Below are 19,728 nucleotides of genomic sequence, written 5' to 3'. Positions count from 1 at the left end.
GATTTCTAGCATGACAATTAGGGTGTTTGGCCATCCAGAGATGCACTGCCAGGCCCCAGGTGGAGCTCCAGGAGTCCAGTTGGCGAGAAAGAGGAGGGTTTGTATGAGCAAGAATTGTTGAGACCAAGATTAGAAAAAGCACAGGGACAAATAGTCAAACTAGTGGAAACACATGAACTATGAACCAGTAGCTGAGGAGCCCCCAACTGGATCAGGCCCTTTGGATAAGTGAGACAGTTGATTAGCTTGATCTGTTTGGGAGGCACCCAGGCAGGACCTGTCCTCAGTGCATGAGCTGGCTGTTTGGAACCTGGGGCTTATGCAGGGACACTTTGCTCAGCTTGGGAGGAGGGGACTGGACCTGCCTGGACTGAATCTATCGGGTTGAGCTGAATCCCCAGGGGAGTCTTTGCCCTAGAGGAGATGGGAATGGGGGGTGGACTGGGGGGAAGAGGGGAGGGAGGACAAGGGAAACTGTGGCTGATATGTAAAATTGAATTAAATTAAATTTAAAAAATTGCAAAACTTTAGTCTTTTTTATGTCTTCTAAAAGAAGGAATACAAAACAGAGTCTCATCTGAAATGACACATGTGAATATAGAAAATAAAATGGGCCAGTGTTTATTTTATACTGATTTGCATAGCTCCCATGAGCCAGATGTTGAAATCATGAATATTAGTAAGGTGCAAATCTTATCATAAAGTCAGATTCTATACTGAACCTCAACAGGGCCACCACGTCTTTGCCCTGCCCCTCACTGCATACCCTGCTAAGAGCTCTATTAACATTGTCTTATCAGCTCTGTCAGGAATTAGTATTCAGATACTTCAGAAAAACAAGCCAAGGGACAGAGCTATGAAAGGATTCCAACACACAGAAACCATTAGAGACAAGATACAATTCCTTGTTTTGCTGACTCCAAAGATCATACTCTAACATATAAGAATATAATCTTGCCGGGTGGTGGTGGCTCACGCCTTTAATCCCAGCACTGGGGAGGCAGAGCCAGGCGGATCTCTGTGAGTTCGAGGCCAACCTGGTCTACAAAGCGAGTTCCAGGAAAGGTGCAAAGCTACACAGAGAAACCCTGTTTCGAAAAACCAAAAAAAAAAAGAATATAATCTTGGGGCTCCAGGTTTAGCTCAGAAGTCGAGTGTGTGCTTAACACAGATGAGGCCCTGGGTCTGATCCCGACCACCAGAGAGGAACAACAAAGGATTCTGCAGACATCTTCTACATGGCAAGCCACAAAGACTGCAAGATATGGTCTGAGAGTCACTTTCTCATTCTCACATTAACACCCCATTTCTTCATTATGCTTATACACTAAGATGAAAGGTTTAATGGACTTAATCTTTTTAATCATTACTTTTTAAGGCTTCCTATTTTACTTGGCACTTAATAAAATCAACTACACGTTGATGCTTGATCAATAACCATTGCTCACTGACCAGTTAGGAAATTAGATTTTTGTCTCATTCTTTTTACCATAACCTACTGAAATATCATTACATTTGCTAATTAATTGCTTTCAGCACATTATTTCTATTTAATAACTAAAATATGTCACATTTTTCAACTTTTGGACCTTTCATCTTCTAACTTTATCTCAGGAAACTAGTTCTCATTTTTATGGTAATGTTTTTTACCTAATTCATTTTTAATCTTTTTACTAATGAAAAATGAAATGATTAAAAATAATTTAATCAAATATGAAATCTCTGAAGTATTCTTAAGAAACACCATTTTTTCACTTATAAAAGACACTTGCTTCTTTCCTTTCAGTATTTTATTCTCATAGAAAATTTATAAATAGAATTTTATTTTGATATTAACCCAACTCCAGCTTCTTCTTGACTTGAATGGAACTCAGCCCTTTGGCTGTCTTTTTTCTCAGTCCATTTTTGACTCTCCTATTTTTGAAATCAGGGCTATGGAATGGCTTAGGACAAATGTCATGAATAATTACTAGCCAAGGTAATAATGACAGGTTTGCTCGTATGCTGCTCCAAAAGCTTTAGTGGTCGGAAAAGGAAAGCAGCAGAGAAAGAAGAGAGGGACAGAGGAGCTGGGCAAGCGTTTGACATCCTCTCATTTACTCTCTGAATTCTTTATTCACATACCCATGAATAGACAGTTCCGTGGATTTTCAGCAAAGCACAAACATACTTAATGTGAGAACTGGGATATCTATCCCGAGAGTAATTCATAAAAGAATGAAACTGAATAAATGCCAAGCAGTAACAAAATCTGTAATATTTCTAAAATTATGACTATGGAGTTAATGGTTTTTCTACTGCAAGATTAAATGCTTTTGTTGCTCTTTTAAAAGATATAAGTGTATTGAGAGCCCTTCCATTTTTCTTAGTCTAGTTTTCAAAATCAATGTGAGCCCTGGGGGGGGGGGGAATTGAAGGTGTTATTGAGCACTATAACGCACAACATAAATGACTCGGGGAAATGCACTAAAATATAGTCTTTGAAGCCCCTGAAGCAGCACTTTTAAATACCATAGTAGGTATTGTTGACAAGGGGGTGAAGGCAGTGGCTTCCCTCGCCAAGCAAAAATAATTTTAAAAATGCAAACAAACACCTTTTCAAAGTTAAACACTGCTGTCGGAATTAAAGATTTGCCGCCTTCTGAGACAGACACGTTCTCAGCACCAACAGCAGCAGTGTTTGAGAGCAGTCATGCAGGCAGACAGCCTTTCTCAACCCCGCTCTTTTAATCCATGGAGTTCCTGTCAATATTAACCTCTTATAGAAATTCCTGTACAATATAACTATTGAACTTTCTTGACTAGGAGTGTCGCTGGAGCTGTTAGTCATCCCTATAATGTATTTTGCAATCAGCTAAATCATCAAAGTGTTTTTTAACAATGAACAGTTCAGAAGTGACAGATCTACTTTCTTGTTCACAACTGCTTATCAGAGAAGAGATACCACATATGTTTTCCAGGTGCTCCCTATAGTTAGGATACCTTCACAGAAGCCGCTCATGAAAGATAAGGTCATAAAAGAGATGAAAAATGTGTGAGCTTCATACACTTATGGTTTTATCATCAGACAAGATAGCTTTGGGTAAAGGACTGTAGGAGTCAAAAACAGAAAGCTGCAGCTCCCGCTGAAGGACGAGGACATTAAAGTTTAGCAGTGAGTTTGTGCTTGCACTGCCTAACAGTGATGTGCTTTGGCTGGAAATGCTTGTTTAGCTACAGATTATTCAAGAAAAAAATTTGGGCAATATTGTCTTTATTGCCAAAGTGTAGTCATAGATGTGCATAGAGAAACAAAATAGAGGAGACAAACAAGCCCCCAGGCATAGCAATAATGAAGGGGAACTTTAAACAAGTCAATTGTAAACAATAACGATTCAATGCATGTGGGGTAGCCTATGCGGCCTTCTGACTCACTACATTCACATAAAATGCAGTGTTTTGATATGTCCAAGACAGTTATATGCAAAATACAACTATTTTTAAATATGCAAGTCATCTCCTTGTCACTTTACCTGGGTTTTCCATATTTAGTATTTCATTGTCTTGAAAATTCTTTTCAGACCCCAAAAACATATTATCTGGCTATGATTTTTAGATACCAAAGAGAAAATTCTAAAACTATTCATAGCAACAGTAAATGCATTATTTCAAGAGAAAAAGAAAACTAAATTTCTAGAGTCAGTGTACGGCTACTGTCCTTTGCAATATCTTATTATAGCTGGCAAGGAATTTATTGAAAACACTGATGCACAATTAAATTTCTGATAACTTAAGGAGAAATCGTGATTTGTAGTCCTTCTAGAGTATTTAGAGTGGTTCCAGCCACCAGTGTTATCTCCCAGGTGAAAGATTTCTCTTTAAGTTCAAGTTTCCTGAGGGTTTCAAGCATAAGGAGATTTCCAGATGAGAGGAAGTAGGTTAGCTTTTCAACCGGACATCACTCAGTAATCATTATTTCTCATTAGTGCCCCGAGTGAGCACCAGAATGGGTCAAATACATAAGCAAACGTAGGGGGAAAGACTTACTTTATACATTGTTTGGTTTACTCTGACATTATGTATCTAAATGCTTCACCTCTGTGTATGTATGAGCACCCCAGATGACTGAAGGCCATCATGTGGGTGCTGGGGACCCAATTTGTGTCTTCTGTAAGTGAAGTAAGTGGCCATCACCGCTAAGTCAAGACACTGACATATACTTTCAAATGTTACTGAAATAAATACATTTCAGAGTTTTTACTTAAATAATTTGTACTGTCTTCCTCCCTCTTATCACTAAAACAAAATCCTTATTGCAACTAGTATCAAACTCAATAGAGATTTGACTCAAATGAGACATTTCTCATTCCAAAGTATAGACAGTGTTCCGGAGGTCTGCAGCAGGATGGTTTTTTGCAAGTCCATCAACCTGTTGTAAGACCTGCAGACTTACAAATAAGAGAGAAAATGTGCATTTGCCTTTCAGGTGTAGGTTTGTGCCACCAACTGGTCACTATTTCTTTAGTTTGTTGTCTTTGAGTTTCGAACTCATCATTCACTTCAGAAAGTCCTTATTACCACCATCAAGAAAAAGGCAAAGCCAGATTTTATTTTTGAACTTGTCTTTCCAATAAGCCACCAACTCTCCAAGAGCAATGGATCCTGCCATTTTGAGCAAGTGATGGTGTTTGAACACCACTATCCACACATCCTCATTCTTTGCTCTGCTTTTTAACAGAGTAACTCCTTCCACAGGGACAGCTCTGTTCTAATGATCTATTAAAGGGTATGATGAACAAGCACACATGTATCATTACAGGCTTCTATCACTACACTATCATCACGTCTGTGGCATGTTTTCAAGCCACTTTAAAATGCTAAGCCTGACATAGAACCAGTCGACAACACGTATTCACGGACACCAACTCCACCTACAAAAGATGAAGGTCCCAATCTGAATGCCCTTTATGTACCATAATTCTAGTACCATAAAGGAGGGTGACTTTCAGAGATCAAAAATAGGCCTTACCAGAACAACAACAACAAAGCAAATTCTCTCCTCAAAAAACATGGGCTGAAAAGGTGGGCAATGGTTAAGAGTGCATTCAGTACAGTCACGGGGACTGGAGTTCAGACCCCAGCACACAGACATATAGCAAGCCATGCATCCCACAAGGTCCCATAATTCTAGGTCTACGTAAGGAGTTAACACCTTGCTCCTACCCATTCAGGAGCACACACACTAACACACATATGCATATATCTACACAGACACAAATAACTATAGTAAATAAATTCATAAAATTAAAGGAGTATCATGTATTTATGCTAAAAAGCCTGGTTTGTTCCTGTTGGTATTTTATATTTATCTCTTTCCCCTCTATCTTATGGCTTATGGGAAACTTAGATTAACATTGCTTTTTCATTTTAATTAAATTTTTGTGGTTGTATTGCATGTGTGCTGGACATATGTGTGGACACATGCAAAAAGGACAGTATACCCGTGGTGGTCAGAGGACAACTTAGAGCAGTTGGTTCTCTCTTTCCACTAAGTAGGTTCTAGGGATCATACTTGGGTCCTCAGGCTTGGCAGCATGTGTCTTTAGCCACTGGGCCATAACTGGTCCTTCATATTTGCATTTAATACTTCAGATTTCCAGTTATGTATTTCCCTCTCATATCTGTCTTTGTTTATTGTCTTGTCCTTCATATTTTCATCATTTATTGTCCTTCCTGGGCCCTCTGACCCTCATCTTTGTCTCTGGAGTCAACTAGAAGACAGTTGCCATGGCCCTCTGCTTATTACCTGGCTCTTGCCACCCCGTTCTCCTCCCTGATCCTGGAAGCCAGTTCCTTCCTCAGACCGATGAAGATTTGATTCCAGTTCCAGTGAACCTACTTCATGCCTATGAACATATGAGTCCAGTTCCAATGAATCTACTTCATGCCTATGAAGATTTGATTCCAGTTCCAATGTCACATTCTTAAAGACAGTTCCTCTTACCTTCCTCAGTAGGTCAGACCACCCTTTATTATCATGTCAGTAATGTCTGCCCCTAGGGTACTAGAATCAGCTTTGTATGCATAGCATGTGGCACAATGGCTGGGACAGCAGGTATTCAATCAATGCCTATTGGATCTAGAAGTATAATTCTGTCTGTACTGACTACCACTGTGCCGGCCTGTTTTGCATTTATCCAATGGGTGTGTGTGTGCGTGCTCTGTGTGCACACATGTGCATCTGTGTGAGTGTCTGTGTGTGGGTATGGATATGTGTATCACAGAATGTATGTCACAATCAGAGAGCAACTTTCAGGTGTTCATTTTCTTCTTCTACTATGTGTGTTTCAGGGATCAAAGTCAAGAGTGGTGGCAAGTGTTTTTACCTCATGAGCGATCTGTCTGGTACTGTCACTGTGTTCTGAGTTATTCATTATTCCAACAATCAAGCAAAGCAAATTCAAACTATGCATTTTACATAAGCTGGCACACTCTCAGCAATAAGAAAAATGATATCTGGACATGCAGTCACCTAAAGAATAAACATCTTTGTGTGTCTTAGAATGGCCCACTTAACAAAACTCAATCTGAACAGTGGGCTGCAAGCTGACCAGTTCTGTGGCTACTTCCACAAGTCTTTTCTTACAGCAAAACCTGGGCCTAATGAAGTTTCTGTATCCCTTGGGGGAAAATGTTTCTGGAAAAAAAAAAATCCAAGGTCATGTCAGATTTACCCTTTCTCAGATTTGTATCTAGTTTCCAAGACCAGAGATTGTCCCAAACATGTTATCACAAGACCCATTTAGGCTCTATCTAGGGCTGAGCCCTCCCACATCCCACCTCAGTGCCAGCAGGACCTTGGCTGCTGTGTGATAACACCAGGAAAACACAGGTGGTACCCATAACATCTTCCAGATGTTCAGAAGCATGGGACAACTGTCTCCTCACAGGACTTTAAAAGCTGGGTTTCCTGACTCTCTGTGGCTTTTTTGGACTCTGACAGATTATTCAAATTTGATAGATTTGGGATTCAGGTATCTAATATAAATAGAAAGGCATTTTAGGAGTCTTACTGAAAACCAAAAGCAAACTTAACATTATTGATCACTGTTGACTACTGTGAATTTACCTCCATTTTTCTGTGTTTGTGAATGATTGACTTGGGGCTGGTGGGGCCTGTTTTTGTGAATGGATTGACTTGGGGCTGGTGGGGCCTGACAATGTAGGAGGTGCTTGCTAAGAAGAACATGAAGTGGTAATTAGAGAGAGGTAGAGTCCTGGGACAAGCGACCACCTCTGAAGCTATAGCTGCGTTACTGAGAGGGCACAGGCCTTTGAGTACCAAGGGAAGGCCAGAACCCCCTTTCTGATCAGACTCATATTTCTGCCTAGAGTGCTCGGGAATTCAGGCACTACTGTCAAACCAGCCCCAGAATTCTGAAGCAACGGCCAACATTTATTTAAATTATTCAAATTTCAGAATTGTTTAACACTATTTTGGACTGTTCTTGGTCTATTATTTGATATGAAACTAATTAAACAATTGTAAAATTAACTACAAAGGAGAATGAGTACATGTATTATCTGTTTGGCCATGTGAAATATGAATATAACATATGCATAATACATAATTTTCAAAATGTATTTTCATTAATGATCTGATATTGGGGGGGGTCACCTTAAATGTCTCAACACAACCATTTTCTCTGTAGAGAAAATGCACTATTTTTTCTAAAATGGGATTTTTACTTAGAATGTAAACTACTTTTTGTGTTATCACATACACTGCCATAGAATTGTTTCTTATTAACAATGAGTATACAGGGTGATACAACTAGAATTGGGGTGGGGAGGTTTGAGGGGTAATGTGGAAACCTAGTGCAGTGGAATCTTCTTGACACCTGTGAAGGTGACCCTAGCAAGGACTCCTAGTGATGGAGTACACAGAGCCTGAACTGGTCTTCTGTAACCAGGGAAGGCTTCCAGTGGTGGAACTGGGACACAAATCCAGCCACAAAACCTTCAACCTACAACCCACTGTGCCTGCAAGATGTACTGGAACGATGGTGGCTCAGAGCTTCTGGCAGTGGCCAACTAATGTCTGGTTTAACTTGAGGCCCACACCAGGAGGTGAGAGTAGCCTATACTCAACACTACCCTGGATGGCCAGGAACAGGACACTGGATAGATAGCTCACAGACCTAGGATAGAACAAAATACAACTAGCAAAAATAAAAAAAAGTCAATGAAATTATTCTTAATGATATTCTGCCATACTCATGGATCAGAGCCTAGCTCAATGGCCACCAGGGAGGCTTCCTCTGGCAGCTGATGAGAGCAAATGCTCCCAAACATTAGTCAGAGCTCAGGAAGCCCTGAGGAAGAGGGGGAGGAAAGATGGCAGGAACTAGAGAGGTTGAGCACAGCAGGAGAACATGACTCACAGAATCAGCCAAGCAGGGCTCATCAGGGCTCACAGAGACTGAAAGAGCAACCACACAGCACGCATGGTTCTGCACTAGATCCTCTGTATATATGTTGTGGTTGTACAGTATGATGTTCTTGTGAGACACCTAACAGTGTGGGTCAGGAGTGTCTCTGACTGTTTTGCCAGCTCTTGAGACCCTTTTCCTTCTACTGGGTTGCCTCATCCAGCCTTGATATGAGGGTTTGTGCCTAGTCTTATTGTATCTTGTCATGTCATGTCTGGTTGATATCCCTGGTAGGCCTGCTCTTTCCTGAAGGGAAATGGAGGAACAGTGGATCTGGTAGAAAGGGGAGGTGGGGAGTACTGGGAGGGGAGAATATGGGTCAGGATTCATTGTATGAGAAAAGAATAAATAAAAAGAATGACTATATGTTGGTATTATACAGTCACCAGCCTCCAAGACAGAACATAGGAATGCCCAACAAAGACTAAAGTAGGCAGATTAAGGCTGAGCGACATACAAACATTAACCCAGTCTTAACATAATGTCCACATGTTATGTGCATTCCTTAGTCTTACCTAGGCCACAGTCTTCCTTTCTTTATTCTATCATTATAAGAAATGAAATATTCTTTATATAGCCCTCCTGCTGCCTCTAAAATATGCAGTAAGACCATTGATACACATCCATGCTCACATACCAGGTAACATGGGTTCTCAGTGTTGGTCAGCTAGCTTGGAGTATAATTTGCATAGCCAAAAAAAAATTTAAAGTTTGTCCAAGACCCCCAAGTAGAGAGACATATGCTAATTCCAGTACAACAATAGAAATATCATCAAATCTCACTGTCACACAGTTGGAGGGATGGAGGATGGTCTTGTGTGTCTCAGCTGTTGATTTCTCCCTTGATAAATGGATGCCTTTAATCCTTAAAAAGATCTTCCCTTCTCACTGTCAGAAAAATATAATCACAGGCTACTGTCTGCGCAGGCCTCCTTTCCATCTCTGCTACACGCACAAGGCTTGGGGAGATACAGCCACTGTCAGGTTTCCGAAGAGTTCCTTGTCTAATCTCCCTGCCCCTCCAGATCTCCGATAGAGAACCTGTTAGAATGTGCTGCTTGCTTTTCCAGTTCCTGTGTTTATCTCCCTTCCACTCTTACCATCTGCTCTACTGCGTTTCCTTCAGAAGAGTGAAAAGTTTGCACAGTGCCCGGAGCTCTGCCTGCAAACAATGCCCTCTTCCTCTCTTCCTTCCTTCCTTTCTGTGCTTTCTACTTAGGTTGAGTCTGTGTTAAGGTCAAACTGTTTTAAAGGGTTCAATTTGCAAACATTTCCATAAGGCTGAAATTCCTATCCAAATAGCTGCGATGGAACTGTAAACACCCCAGTCATTTATTACTGGCTTCAGCCCAGATCCACACACTCTGGTGTGTCTCTGTTCCTTTGAATCGCCTGGAGACAAGAACCCAGGGAGCAGCAGGGAGGACTTGTGGCTTCTTTCATGCTACCGTCCAGGGTGACATAACTGCTCATTAAGACTAATTGGTCAAAAAGACTCAATATAGCCCTTGCATCATTGATACAGCCTCTCTCTGGACTACAAACTGCTTTTCCTCCACCAAGCCTTTAAAGAGGCACTAAATGACAGGGGTATTTTAAGCACATATCTCATTCACTTACTGAACACTTGGGGTTTTTTGGTTTTGGTAAAATTTCATATTTTTTGACTGTTGTGTCGTGTAAGGGTTTTTTGTTGTCTTGTTTGTTTATTTTGTGTTGTTTTTTAGAAAGCCCATGTAAAAACTATCTTGTGAAAGTGAGGTTTAGTCTTCTTCAGAGGTTTCCATCTCCTTCTAAAAGAATTATTTCATAATGGATATCAGAAAATTTTCCCCTAATTTTATTAAATGCCAGTGCTCACTGCCTTATTTTTATTTGTATTATTATTTATTTTCATAGTGTTTTGGAGACTGAGTAACTGTAGTCCAAGTTAGCCTCCACTAGAAGCAGTCAATCCTCTTGCCTCAGCCTCCTGGATGTTAGGATTACATGAGTTAGCCACCAACACCTGACTTTAATTTTTTTTATGTGTGTGGAATGCGTATTCATGTGTGTCCATATGTGTGTCCATGAACATGTATCTGGATGTACATGCACATGTGTGCTCATACATGAAGAGGCCAGGAGTTGACATTGGGTGTCTTTCTCAGTTGCTCCCCACTTTATTTATTGAGGCAAGGTCTCTCGCCTAACCCTGAGCTTGCCAGCTGTGGGATGTTAACCAGCCTGTGCCAACAGGCCACCTTCCTGTCTTTGCTTCCCAAATTATATTAGTGGCCACCTCCATTCCTGATAGAATGCTGGTGAGCTGCAGGGATCTGAACTCAGGTCCTCACACTTGTCCTACAGATGCCCTCTCCAGTGAGCCACCTTCTCAGCCCTCCTCAATTTACTGGGGTGTTAACCTTTAGCAGTTTTGTATTAACCTTTAGTAGTTTTGTGACTTTGATCAAGATACCAAACCTAAAAGAAGAAGTGAAAATGATATCTACCCTGCAAGACCATAAGCTGATTAGAAACGGTGCGCATACAACAGATTCCTGACTTCCAGGGACAAACAGAAAATGGAAGTTGTTATTACCATTATTACAATTACTGTAATTGGTACACAGCCTCAAAGCTGATCTGTCTAATCTCAAAGACACAAGGAAAGCAATGCGAGACAGTCTGCATTCATTATCAGCGTTTATTGGTACAACACATCTAGCTATTTTTATTTGACCCCTTAAGAACAACAAAAAGTGACTAACTTTATTACTATAATTAAATTCATCATATCACAGCTTTCTACATTTCCCTCTACACTTTCTACGTTTAGGGCTACCAGAGATAAAGATTATCCCATCAGGTAAAGGATGGGCAAATGCCTAAGACTGCCTGTTGCTTCTCCAATGATAACAAAAGCACTGGGAGAATTTTACATACTAACAAGAAAATGCAAATTTTATGTGAGAAGATTAAGAGCTTTGAAAAACCTATTGGATTTAAACTTACTAAATGGTAGTGCAGGACCATGCAACTGGAAATCATTTGCGATGTTTAAGGATATAAAGTAGAGGAGACACTGCTATTTCCATGAACCGTTTCCTACAGAGTGACCATTTTCTCTTAAATCCTAATTCGATCGCCAGTTAACAGTCAGGCTTGTGAACCCACCTAATTCATACCGTTAAAATAAATTGGCTACCCAGGCATTACCAAAGCTATTTATACTTATAGTTTTCTTTGAAATAGAAAAATAAACAGTGCTAGGTGATAAGAGTGCTTGGCAAACAGAAGAACGGTGCTCAAATACAGATGACTTTAGACAGACTTTAAATATAACCGAAATTCAATTAAAAATGCTTTCTTAAGAAACACAGAATCCGTATTCAGTCCAAAACATCACCAAGAAAATGGAGAAATTAAAATGGTCTTACAAATAGGTGGTTTTCTTACATATTATTCAGCTAAATTTAATGATTAATTTGTTCAATATCTAGATTATAACTGAAAGAGCCAATCAATAATGCATGTGTATCCTAATAACTAATTTTATATAAATACAGTACTAGGAGATTAAATACATTCTTCTTATGACTTTTAACATTCTGAACAAACAACAAACCTAAATAAAGCTTACAAGTCAAAAAATGTTCTTGCTCTTGCAAAAACCTTGTATTTTAAACCAATAAACACATTTTTTAAATTATAAGAAAATGACCTTTTTAGTAATTTCATTCTTGCTATTATAAACATATCACTTATTTAAAATAAGGATATCATTGAAAAGGAGGAAATACCTCCAAAAGCCTTATGCATTTAGCTAGACAAAAAGAAATATACTTTATTATGACATGAGATTACATCAGAAATTCTAACAGAATGAATATCAATCACATGCCTTACCAAGTTCAAATTCATTTTGTAAAAGAACTTTAGCAGATTGCACTTGTGAAATGCTGATGGCCATTTCAAGTAAGAAAAATGCACTGGACTTGTCATATGCAAAAAGAAAAGTAGGATATGGTATCATACATTACTCATAAATACCCCAGTACGAGCTGTTTCAAATAATAGGCAAAATCAATTGTTTTCACCTTATTGATATTTTTGTCTTGATCGAGGGTCCGAGGTGAGGTAGGTGGACAAAGCTTCACCTGGCCCTTATATATGGAGCATCAGGTCACAGAAAAAAAACTAGTAAGTCATCTGACTTCCCCAAACAAACAATTCCAACACAAACATGCCTGTCTTCTCCCGCGTTACTATGGTGCTTGTTCAGGTGCCCTCTCGTCTTCCCATTGACGGTCATTTTAAAAATTCTCCCAGATTCTGAGGAATCACCATAATGTGGAGACTTTTTAAACAGCTAGGAGAATGACAACACAGTGTCACAGCTGTACTGTTTATCAGGAGATTAAAAACACAAACAGGACACAACTCTCATTTCTATTTCTAGTTCCTAAAAACAAAACAAAAAACAAACAAACAAACAAAAAACCCACCACTTTTCAGTTCTTATGGTGGGACAGCCCATGCAAGAAAAACACAGTGATTTTAAAGTGCATTACAGCACAATTTGAAGGAGAACTGGGTCCAGGACAACCTAAGGTTTGCCAAGGAACAATAATGTCACTCGGAGGGAGGGAGGTGGTGGAGAAGCGGGGCCAGGTCCATGCCAAGCAAAGCTGGGGGCTGTTCAATCAGCCCTATCAGCCCTCCATCAGTGTCTCCACTCCAGCCAAATCCAGGAAAAACAAGGAGTCAAAGATTCAGGTCAATAAGCTTATAGGCGATTTGCACAAACAGTTCCTCCAGCAAGGTAAAAAACAAAGTCATATTGGCTTTTCTCGTTCACTCCTTCTCTTTGAACTCCCTGGTCCAAGCACACCCTGGAAATGTCAATGTTATATGCAAGAATTTAAGGAGCTGAGCCTCTTAATCCCGTTAAGAAAAAAAAAGGGGGGGGGGAGAACTTTGTAGCTATCCCCTCCCTTATTGAGTTCAAAGTGATGGCAGATACCTGCCATCCGCAGATTCAGGTTCTGTCACCCGGCATCTGGGGAGGAGGCAACGCTTCGGGAAAGCCGAGCAGGGAACGAACCTAGCTGAAGAGGGGACAGAAACAGACTTCCTTACTGAGCAAATAACCAGAAAAAAAAAGAAGAAACTAAAAGACCAAGTAGCAGGGATGTCTGAGATGAGAAGCAGGTAAAGCAAGCAGAAGCCCCATGTTTGAGGGCAAGCAGAAAAAGAGCAATGCTAACAATCTAGGCTTAGGTTGTTCCATAAAGTCCAAGGAACGATACAGCTTTCCCATTGCTTCTAATTTCTAAACAATTCTACAAAAACTGATAGAGGAGAGGGGCAGGGGAGGAGGAAGAGCTCAGTGGGTCAGGCAGCCAATCTCCCTCAGCACAATAATAAAACCTCTTCCAATTTGTTCCAATTTGCTGGCTTCCTACTCTTCGCTTTCCTTATTCAAGAATGTGGGAATCTGTGGAAAACACTGACCCAACTCTACTAAGGTGGAAAGGACCAAGGTGACACAGATTGTCCCCAAACACCCACAAAATGCTACAGTGGAATTTGCATTAATGAGCTACAGATGGAGTCTCATCAAGCACTTGGCTAAAGGGATGGTTCTGATTGGGTTATTTGTATTTCCTGACAGCTTCCCCAATTTACTTGCCTCAGTTCCTGCCTCCAGCTTTATTTTCTGCCGACGGTCTTCACTAGGCAAATGCAAGCTGCCTCCAGACTGTGCATCTTCTCTAGCCACATCTCCCTTTCACAATCCCCTTCCTTACAACTTCCACAGTGGTGGAATCCAACACAGGCTCCTGGAGCAGCAAATCCTGTAAATATGACTGTACCGGTCCCCCACCTCCACCTCTCTGCTATCCTCTGTTGGCTTTGCCCAACACTAGCCACTCAGGTACACACACGAGAGGAAGTTCTAGAAGCCCACAGCTTTTCTTCTGCACTCTACTCAAAGTCTGCCTTCCTCATCGCTCTTTAGAAAATCCAAAGCGTGCCTCCACACATAGACATAATGTTACTCCGCTACTCTAAACCGTCCTCGTTTTCCTCATGTGCTCAACATTGCCCACCACACACAGTATGAGTTTGATTCTTTCATTAACCCTTGCTTTTTTCTTGAGATAGAGACTGCCATTTGTTATTATAGATGCATATTACTGTGTGGGTTGAGCTCCCCTGAATTTATCTATGGAACAGGACTGGAAACTTCTGGTAACCTAATTCAGTATCGCTTTGTTTTTGTGTTTAATTTCATAATAACTACTGCTAGGGCTAGCTAGCATTAACTCCAACATTGAGGAACCTGGGTTCTATTCTACTTTCTTAATGTACCTTACAATGCTCAATTTAAAAGAGTACTTAAAATATCTGTTCCCTTTCTAAGTATTACTTATATAAATTCTTTGAACACACAAGAATATCCATCATTACACAATATGTTTCCTTATTCCATGGACTTCCATCTCGCAGCCTTTTGTCAACTGTGATTGTCCCAAAAGTCTCTCAGGTGTGCACACTATCCAATAATCTCTCTGACCATTCTTTATATCTAGATGCTAGGAAAAGAATTTGGGTTTTCCGTTTTCTAATGCCAAGGTTGATGGTATTATATTCCCTCTTATCTTCTTTAGTGACTATAATATCACAGAACAATTTCTAAAGACCCATAGTAACTTCCCCAGATCATTGTTATTAACAACTCAGGTTACTGTTGACATATAGTTTTTGGAGATTTTTTTCCATAGTTCAGCAGCTTACTACATTACAGAGACACCCATCTGACCCTTTCCTTCCTGTTCACACATCCTGTGACATTCCCTGAAATGTATCCCAAAAATATTTACTTGACTTCATTCTTTAACAAACTTAAATATTTGAGTTTGGAATCCCACTTGGACTAATTATTAACACTAGGCTTAGTTTTACACACGCATGAATATATGTTCCTGTTTTCTACATTAAGCAGAGAAAGAAAGATGGAGTAACTGAAGCAAATAACTCAATATCACAGGAAATATGTAGCACTTATGGGACCAGTGTAGATGTCTCCGTCATCTGCAAATTCAAGGAAATCATTCTTGCTTGTTCCCTTCCTGTCACAGATGCTGTAAAGGCAAGAAGCCAAGCAGTCTAGAACTGGAGAAAATGTTAGGACTTGAGCCATCACTTTACACGTTGGCCCACAGTTTAAAATATCGAAGGCCCAAACCAGTCTGAAGAAGCCTCTTATTGTAAACAAGTCTCTTTTTTTGTGTGTGTGAAAGTGAGAAGCACACAGCTAATCTAAACCAGGAGCTGGCTTGGTGATCTTCCATGGAACTTGTAAATCTTAGGCCTGTAACTCGAACAAGGATATATCTGAGATATAACTATGTAATGGAGAACTTAACATATTAAAGAAACCTAAAATACAAATTATACTTTTTGTGATTTTAACTTTACTAAACTGAGCTATACAATATTTGATGACATGGTTTAGAGGGACCCACAGCTTTAATATTAATGACTTCATCCAGATGTGCACAAACTCTTGCCCTTTAGCTAGAGAATAGATGACATTAGGGAAGTCAAGAAAAATACAATACAGAAAGTAAAATTGTTATTCTAACAATTGAAAATATCCTACATAACATGGACTACTACAAAGTAGAAACTTTGACCTATAATAAGCAGTGTTTTCACAGATATTTAAAGAATAAAGTTTTTTGTCTCTTATTCTTAAAAAAATGCTATAGCATATCATGACTTTTACAAAATCCAATACTAAAAATATCAATGAGGATACAGTCACTTTGTAAGGATGCTTCTTATTCTCCCTGAACTTGTGTCAATATTTCTTGCTTGAAGAATTAAGATACTCTACTTATGGATTGTGCTATGAGATCTTAAACTAACAATTGCTTACTAAGAACATACACCCAAGGTCTAAAATTTTTATCTATGGAAGTCATTAAAATAACTAGATCATTGCTAGATTTTAATCATAGAAATACCTTTAGAAGAAGAAACTCTAAACAGTCTAACTCACTTTCTGTTATAGAATGACAGTTTTAGAGTTGTCATAGATGGTCAAGAGTGAGTAGAGAATCCAGGTTTTCAGTAAAAATATTCTTTTTAGGAAGAACATTTCATACCCACTTCTTCAGTCACAATACTCGTTTCCTTAAGCCTTTAAATTATTCTCCTGTTTTAATGGCCAACCTGTCTTCCCTCTTCTATTACAAAGGAAGTGAAAGCATGTGTCACCGAGACAGATGTGATTATCTACACAGAGAATGCATTCCCCTTTTCAGGTGAGAATATTTTCTCCTCCAATTGTATTTAAACAACACAAGTTAGAGAGAGAGAGAGAGAGAGAGAGAGAGAGAGAGAGAGAGAGAGAGAGAGAGAGAGAGAGAGAGAGAGAGAGAGAGAGAGAGAGAGAGAGAGACACTACGGTCCTTGTACCACAACAGGACACACTCTCTGTCAGCATTGTCTTCCTTTCATACCAGTTTAACTTCAAGGGCAATACCCAGGATTCATAGTCTGTGAGAGTAAAATAATGTGATCCTCTCCTATTTCATAGGGTCACAGTAAAATGAAATAGTAGTATTAGCATTTATAGTGAAGGTAGTACATGAAAATAACCATTCTCATTTCCATGGATGACTTTTTTGTTTCAAACAAAAAAATTGTTTTATAATACATATATTATATACTATTTAATACAATGTCTGCGCTATTAAGTGTTTGTTATACATTTAAAATATCTTAGGAGTTTCCAAGTGTTTATCAAATAGTCATATCTATTAAATAACATTCATAATAATTGTAATTCAATGTTCTTCTCATTTCCCAAATGCCTGTTATTACACTGAGTCCAGATTCTTGTTAGTGTAGATGAATATTATTGTCTCAAGACTATCTTCAAAAAACTATTTGCTTTAAGTCTATCTACCTCCACGAAATTAGCTAAAGCTTTACCTTTACCAAGCTCCTTTACTAAACATAAACCTTTAGTAATGATCATACCCAAATCTAAATTGTATGTAATAATATTTACCATCGCTTAACTAATGCAATTATTAATTTTATTTATTTTAATTACATTAGTTATGTTACTAAATATCTAAATTTGTGTCTTAACTTTTAACCATAAGAGGCCAAAGAGGGGAAGGGGCCAATGCCTTCCATCCCTTAGCTTTTCTCTCTCTCTCTGTCTCTTTTAAATGATACTATACATAAAATAGATACTTTATAATAAGCATAGAAATATACGTTTTTTAGAAACAATGGAAAATAAGGTGGTGGCATATATAATTTAAAAACTAATACAGCTCAACACCTCAGGAGGTGCTTCCATGCATTGCCTAGACTACAGATCCTCAAAGGACAGGCTCAGAATACAGAAGAACATCTAAAGGAAACATTAAATTGTCCTGAAACCTGAGCCTATGGATTTATATTCTTATAAAGTATAAAACAGTCGATTTCATTTGTCCTGGAGACAAGCAGCATGTCACAAGGTCACTGTTGGCTCTCTAGTGAGGTTGTAGCTCTGCTGAACAGAGGACCAGAATGAGTTAGCTTCCTTAGTTTGTAAGACAGCTTAGTTTGTAAGCAGTAGGGGAATGTGATATTGGAACTTTTAGTAATATCTACAAATACATGTGACTGTCAAGACAGGTACAAGGCCATTTTTAAGGTATTGTATCAGCACACTTGATTATAGACCGTTGAGACAGTCAACACACACTTAGAAGCCCACTTCCCCTCTTTCAACTGTCTAAAACAATATACAGGTCTTTAAAATAATGGCGTACTTGCACAAACACCACATCACACACAAATACCGACAGGTGGAGACAGACTCACAGACTCAAAGCATCTCAGTCAGTTTGCCATCTGGGATATGTTCATGATAAATTAGCAGAAGCAGCTGTTATAAACCTAGGAAGTGATCCCAACACTTATGACATTGTGTGCTGGTAGAAGAGGAAAAGAAGTCCTACTTCAGGAGAGACTAAACAAACTAGTAAAAATAAATAATAAAAAGCATCATTTGAAGCCATAAAATTACTTTTAGAAAAAAGAGGAAATAAAATAGGAAAAAAGTTCAGGTTAGAAATCAACTGAGATTTGTCTCAGGTGCCTTTCAGATTATAGTGTGTGTGTGTGTGTGTGTGTGTGTGTGTGTGTGTGTGTGTCCGTGTCCAAAGAGGATCCACAGAGGAAAAGATCATGCACTTCCTTACTGAGCAATAACCTAACAGGGAGTAGCAGTGTTGAAAGCTAACACCCAGAATACTCACTTTTCAGAGAGACTGAGCCAAACCTTAAGCTGGGGTGTTATCTGTACCACTCAGTGCTTATATTCAGTATTAGTGCCATGCAAACTATTGTAGTTCAGTAACTACTTGTTGAAAGAAAGAAGAAGAAATTTGGTAAGCCTCAAATATGTTATAGCTAGTCGGGTAAACAACAACAGCATGAACTCAGGGAATTTGCCAATCAGTAATAGAATATTTGAATATAAAAACAGATGATTATCAAAATGAAATAATTTGTTTGAACGACAAAAGAGCTTTTTGTATCCTAATCTTCCCATATTACAGATCATTGCTTATATCAGTACTTTTACTCCATCTTAAAGTTCGTTTAAATAACAACAACAACAAAAAAAACCCTTGACAAAACCACCTACGAGAACTCCCATCCTACATCCAGCCATCAAGGATTACCTTTGTTACAAAAGAATTCCACTTCTTCACAGCTCAGATTTTCAGGCCCAAAGTCTGGCGGGAAACTTTCCTCCAGTGGAAAGTCCCCTTTGCCGATGCCTTCTGCCTCCTCTGATGGATACTCTTCGTCTTCATCCTCAATGGCATCTTCCAGCGGCCCTTGAAAAAGAATCAGGGACACTGTACCAAAAACATCCAAGGAAGGGAGCGAAGTAAAAACCTTTTACATGGGGTGATTTTGATTACAGGGGTGAGGGAAGAGAATTACAGTATACCATCCCACTGATGCCACACACTAACGCCATCTAAGAAACGGTAGGTAGGGGGTTATGGGAAGTGAATATGTTCAATATACAATACATACATGCATGGAAACTTACAAAATAAGTAAAATTGTAAAAGTAGGAATAAAAAAAAAAAAAGAAGAAGAAACACTGCCTTCGTTCAGAAGGCAAAGAAAGCTGGTGCCTGTGATGACGGGAGGTTACTACTGTCTCCATACCCCTCCC

At 39.2% G+C, this 19,728-nt stretch overlaps 1 protein-coding gene across 2 annotated transcripts in view; it reads right to left on the bottom strand.

Moving 5' to 3' along the window:
* The window catches only part of Zfpm2 (zinc finger protein, FOG family member 2), a 440,040-nt gene that overhangs the window by 329,314 nt on the left and 90,998 nt on the right, over window positions 1-19,728 (bottom strand). The window contains exon 2 of one of the 2 annotated variants that reach the window (XM_028879292.2): window positions 19,220-19,378. The exons of the other annotated variant lie outside the window; for it this stretch is intronic. Within the exon in view, the coding sequence (XP_028735125.1) occupies window positions 19,220-19,378 (159 nt within the window). The remainder of the gene's footprint in view (window positions 1-19,219; window positions 19,379-19,728) is intronic. 2 annotated transcript variants of the gene reach the window in all.

This window comes from Peromyscus leucopus, chromosome 20 (genome assembly GCF_004664715.2).
Source record: "Peromyscus leucopus breed LL Stock chromosome 20, UCI_PerLeu_2.1, whole genome shotgun sequence".
Classification (NCBI taxonomy): domain Eukaryota; kingdom Metazoa; phylum Chordata; class Mammalia; order Rodentia; family Cricetidae; genus Peromyscus; species Peromyscus leucopus.
The sequence above is the reverse complement of the archived record's forward strand: the minus strand, read 5'-3'. Positions and strand labels throughout refer to the sequence as shown.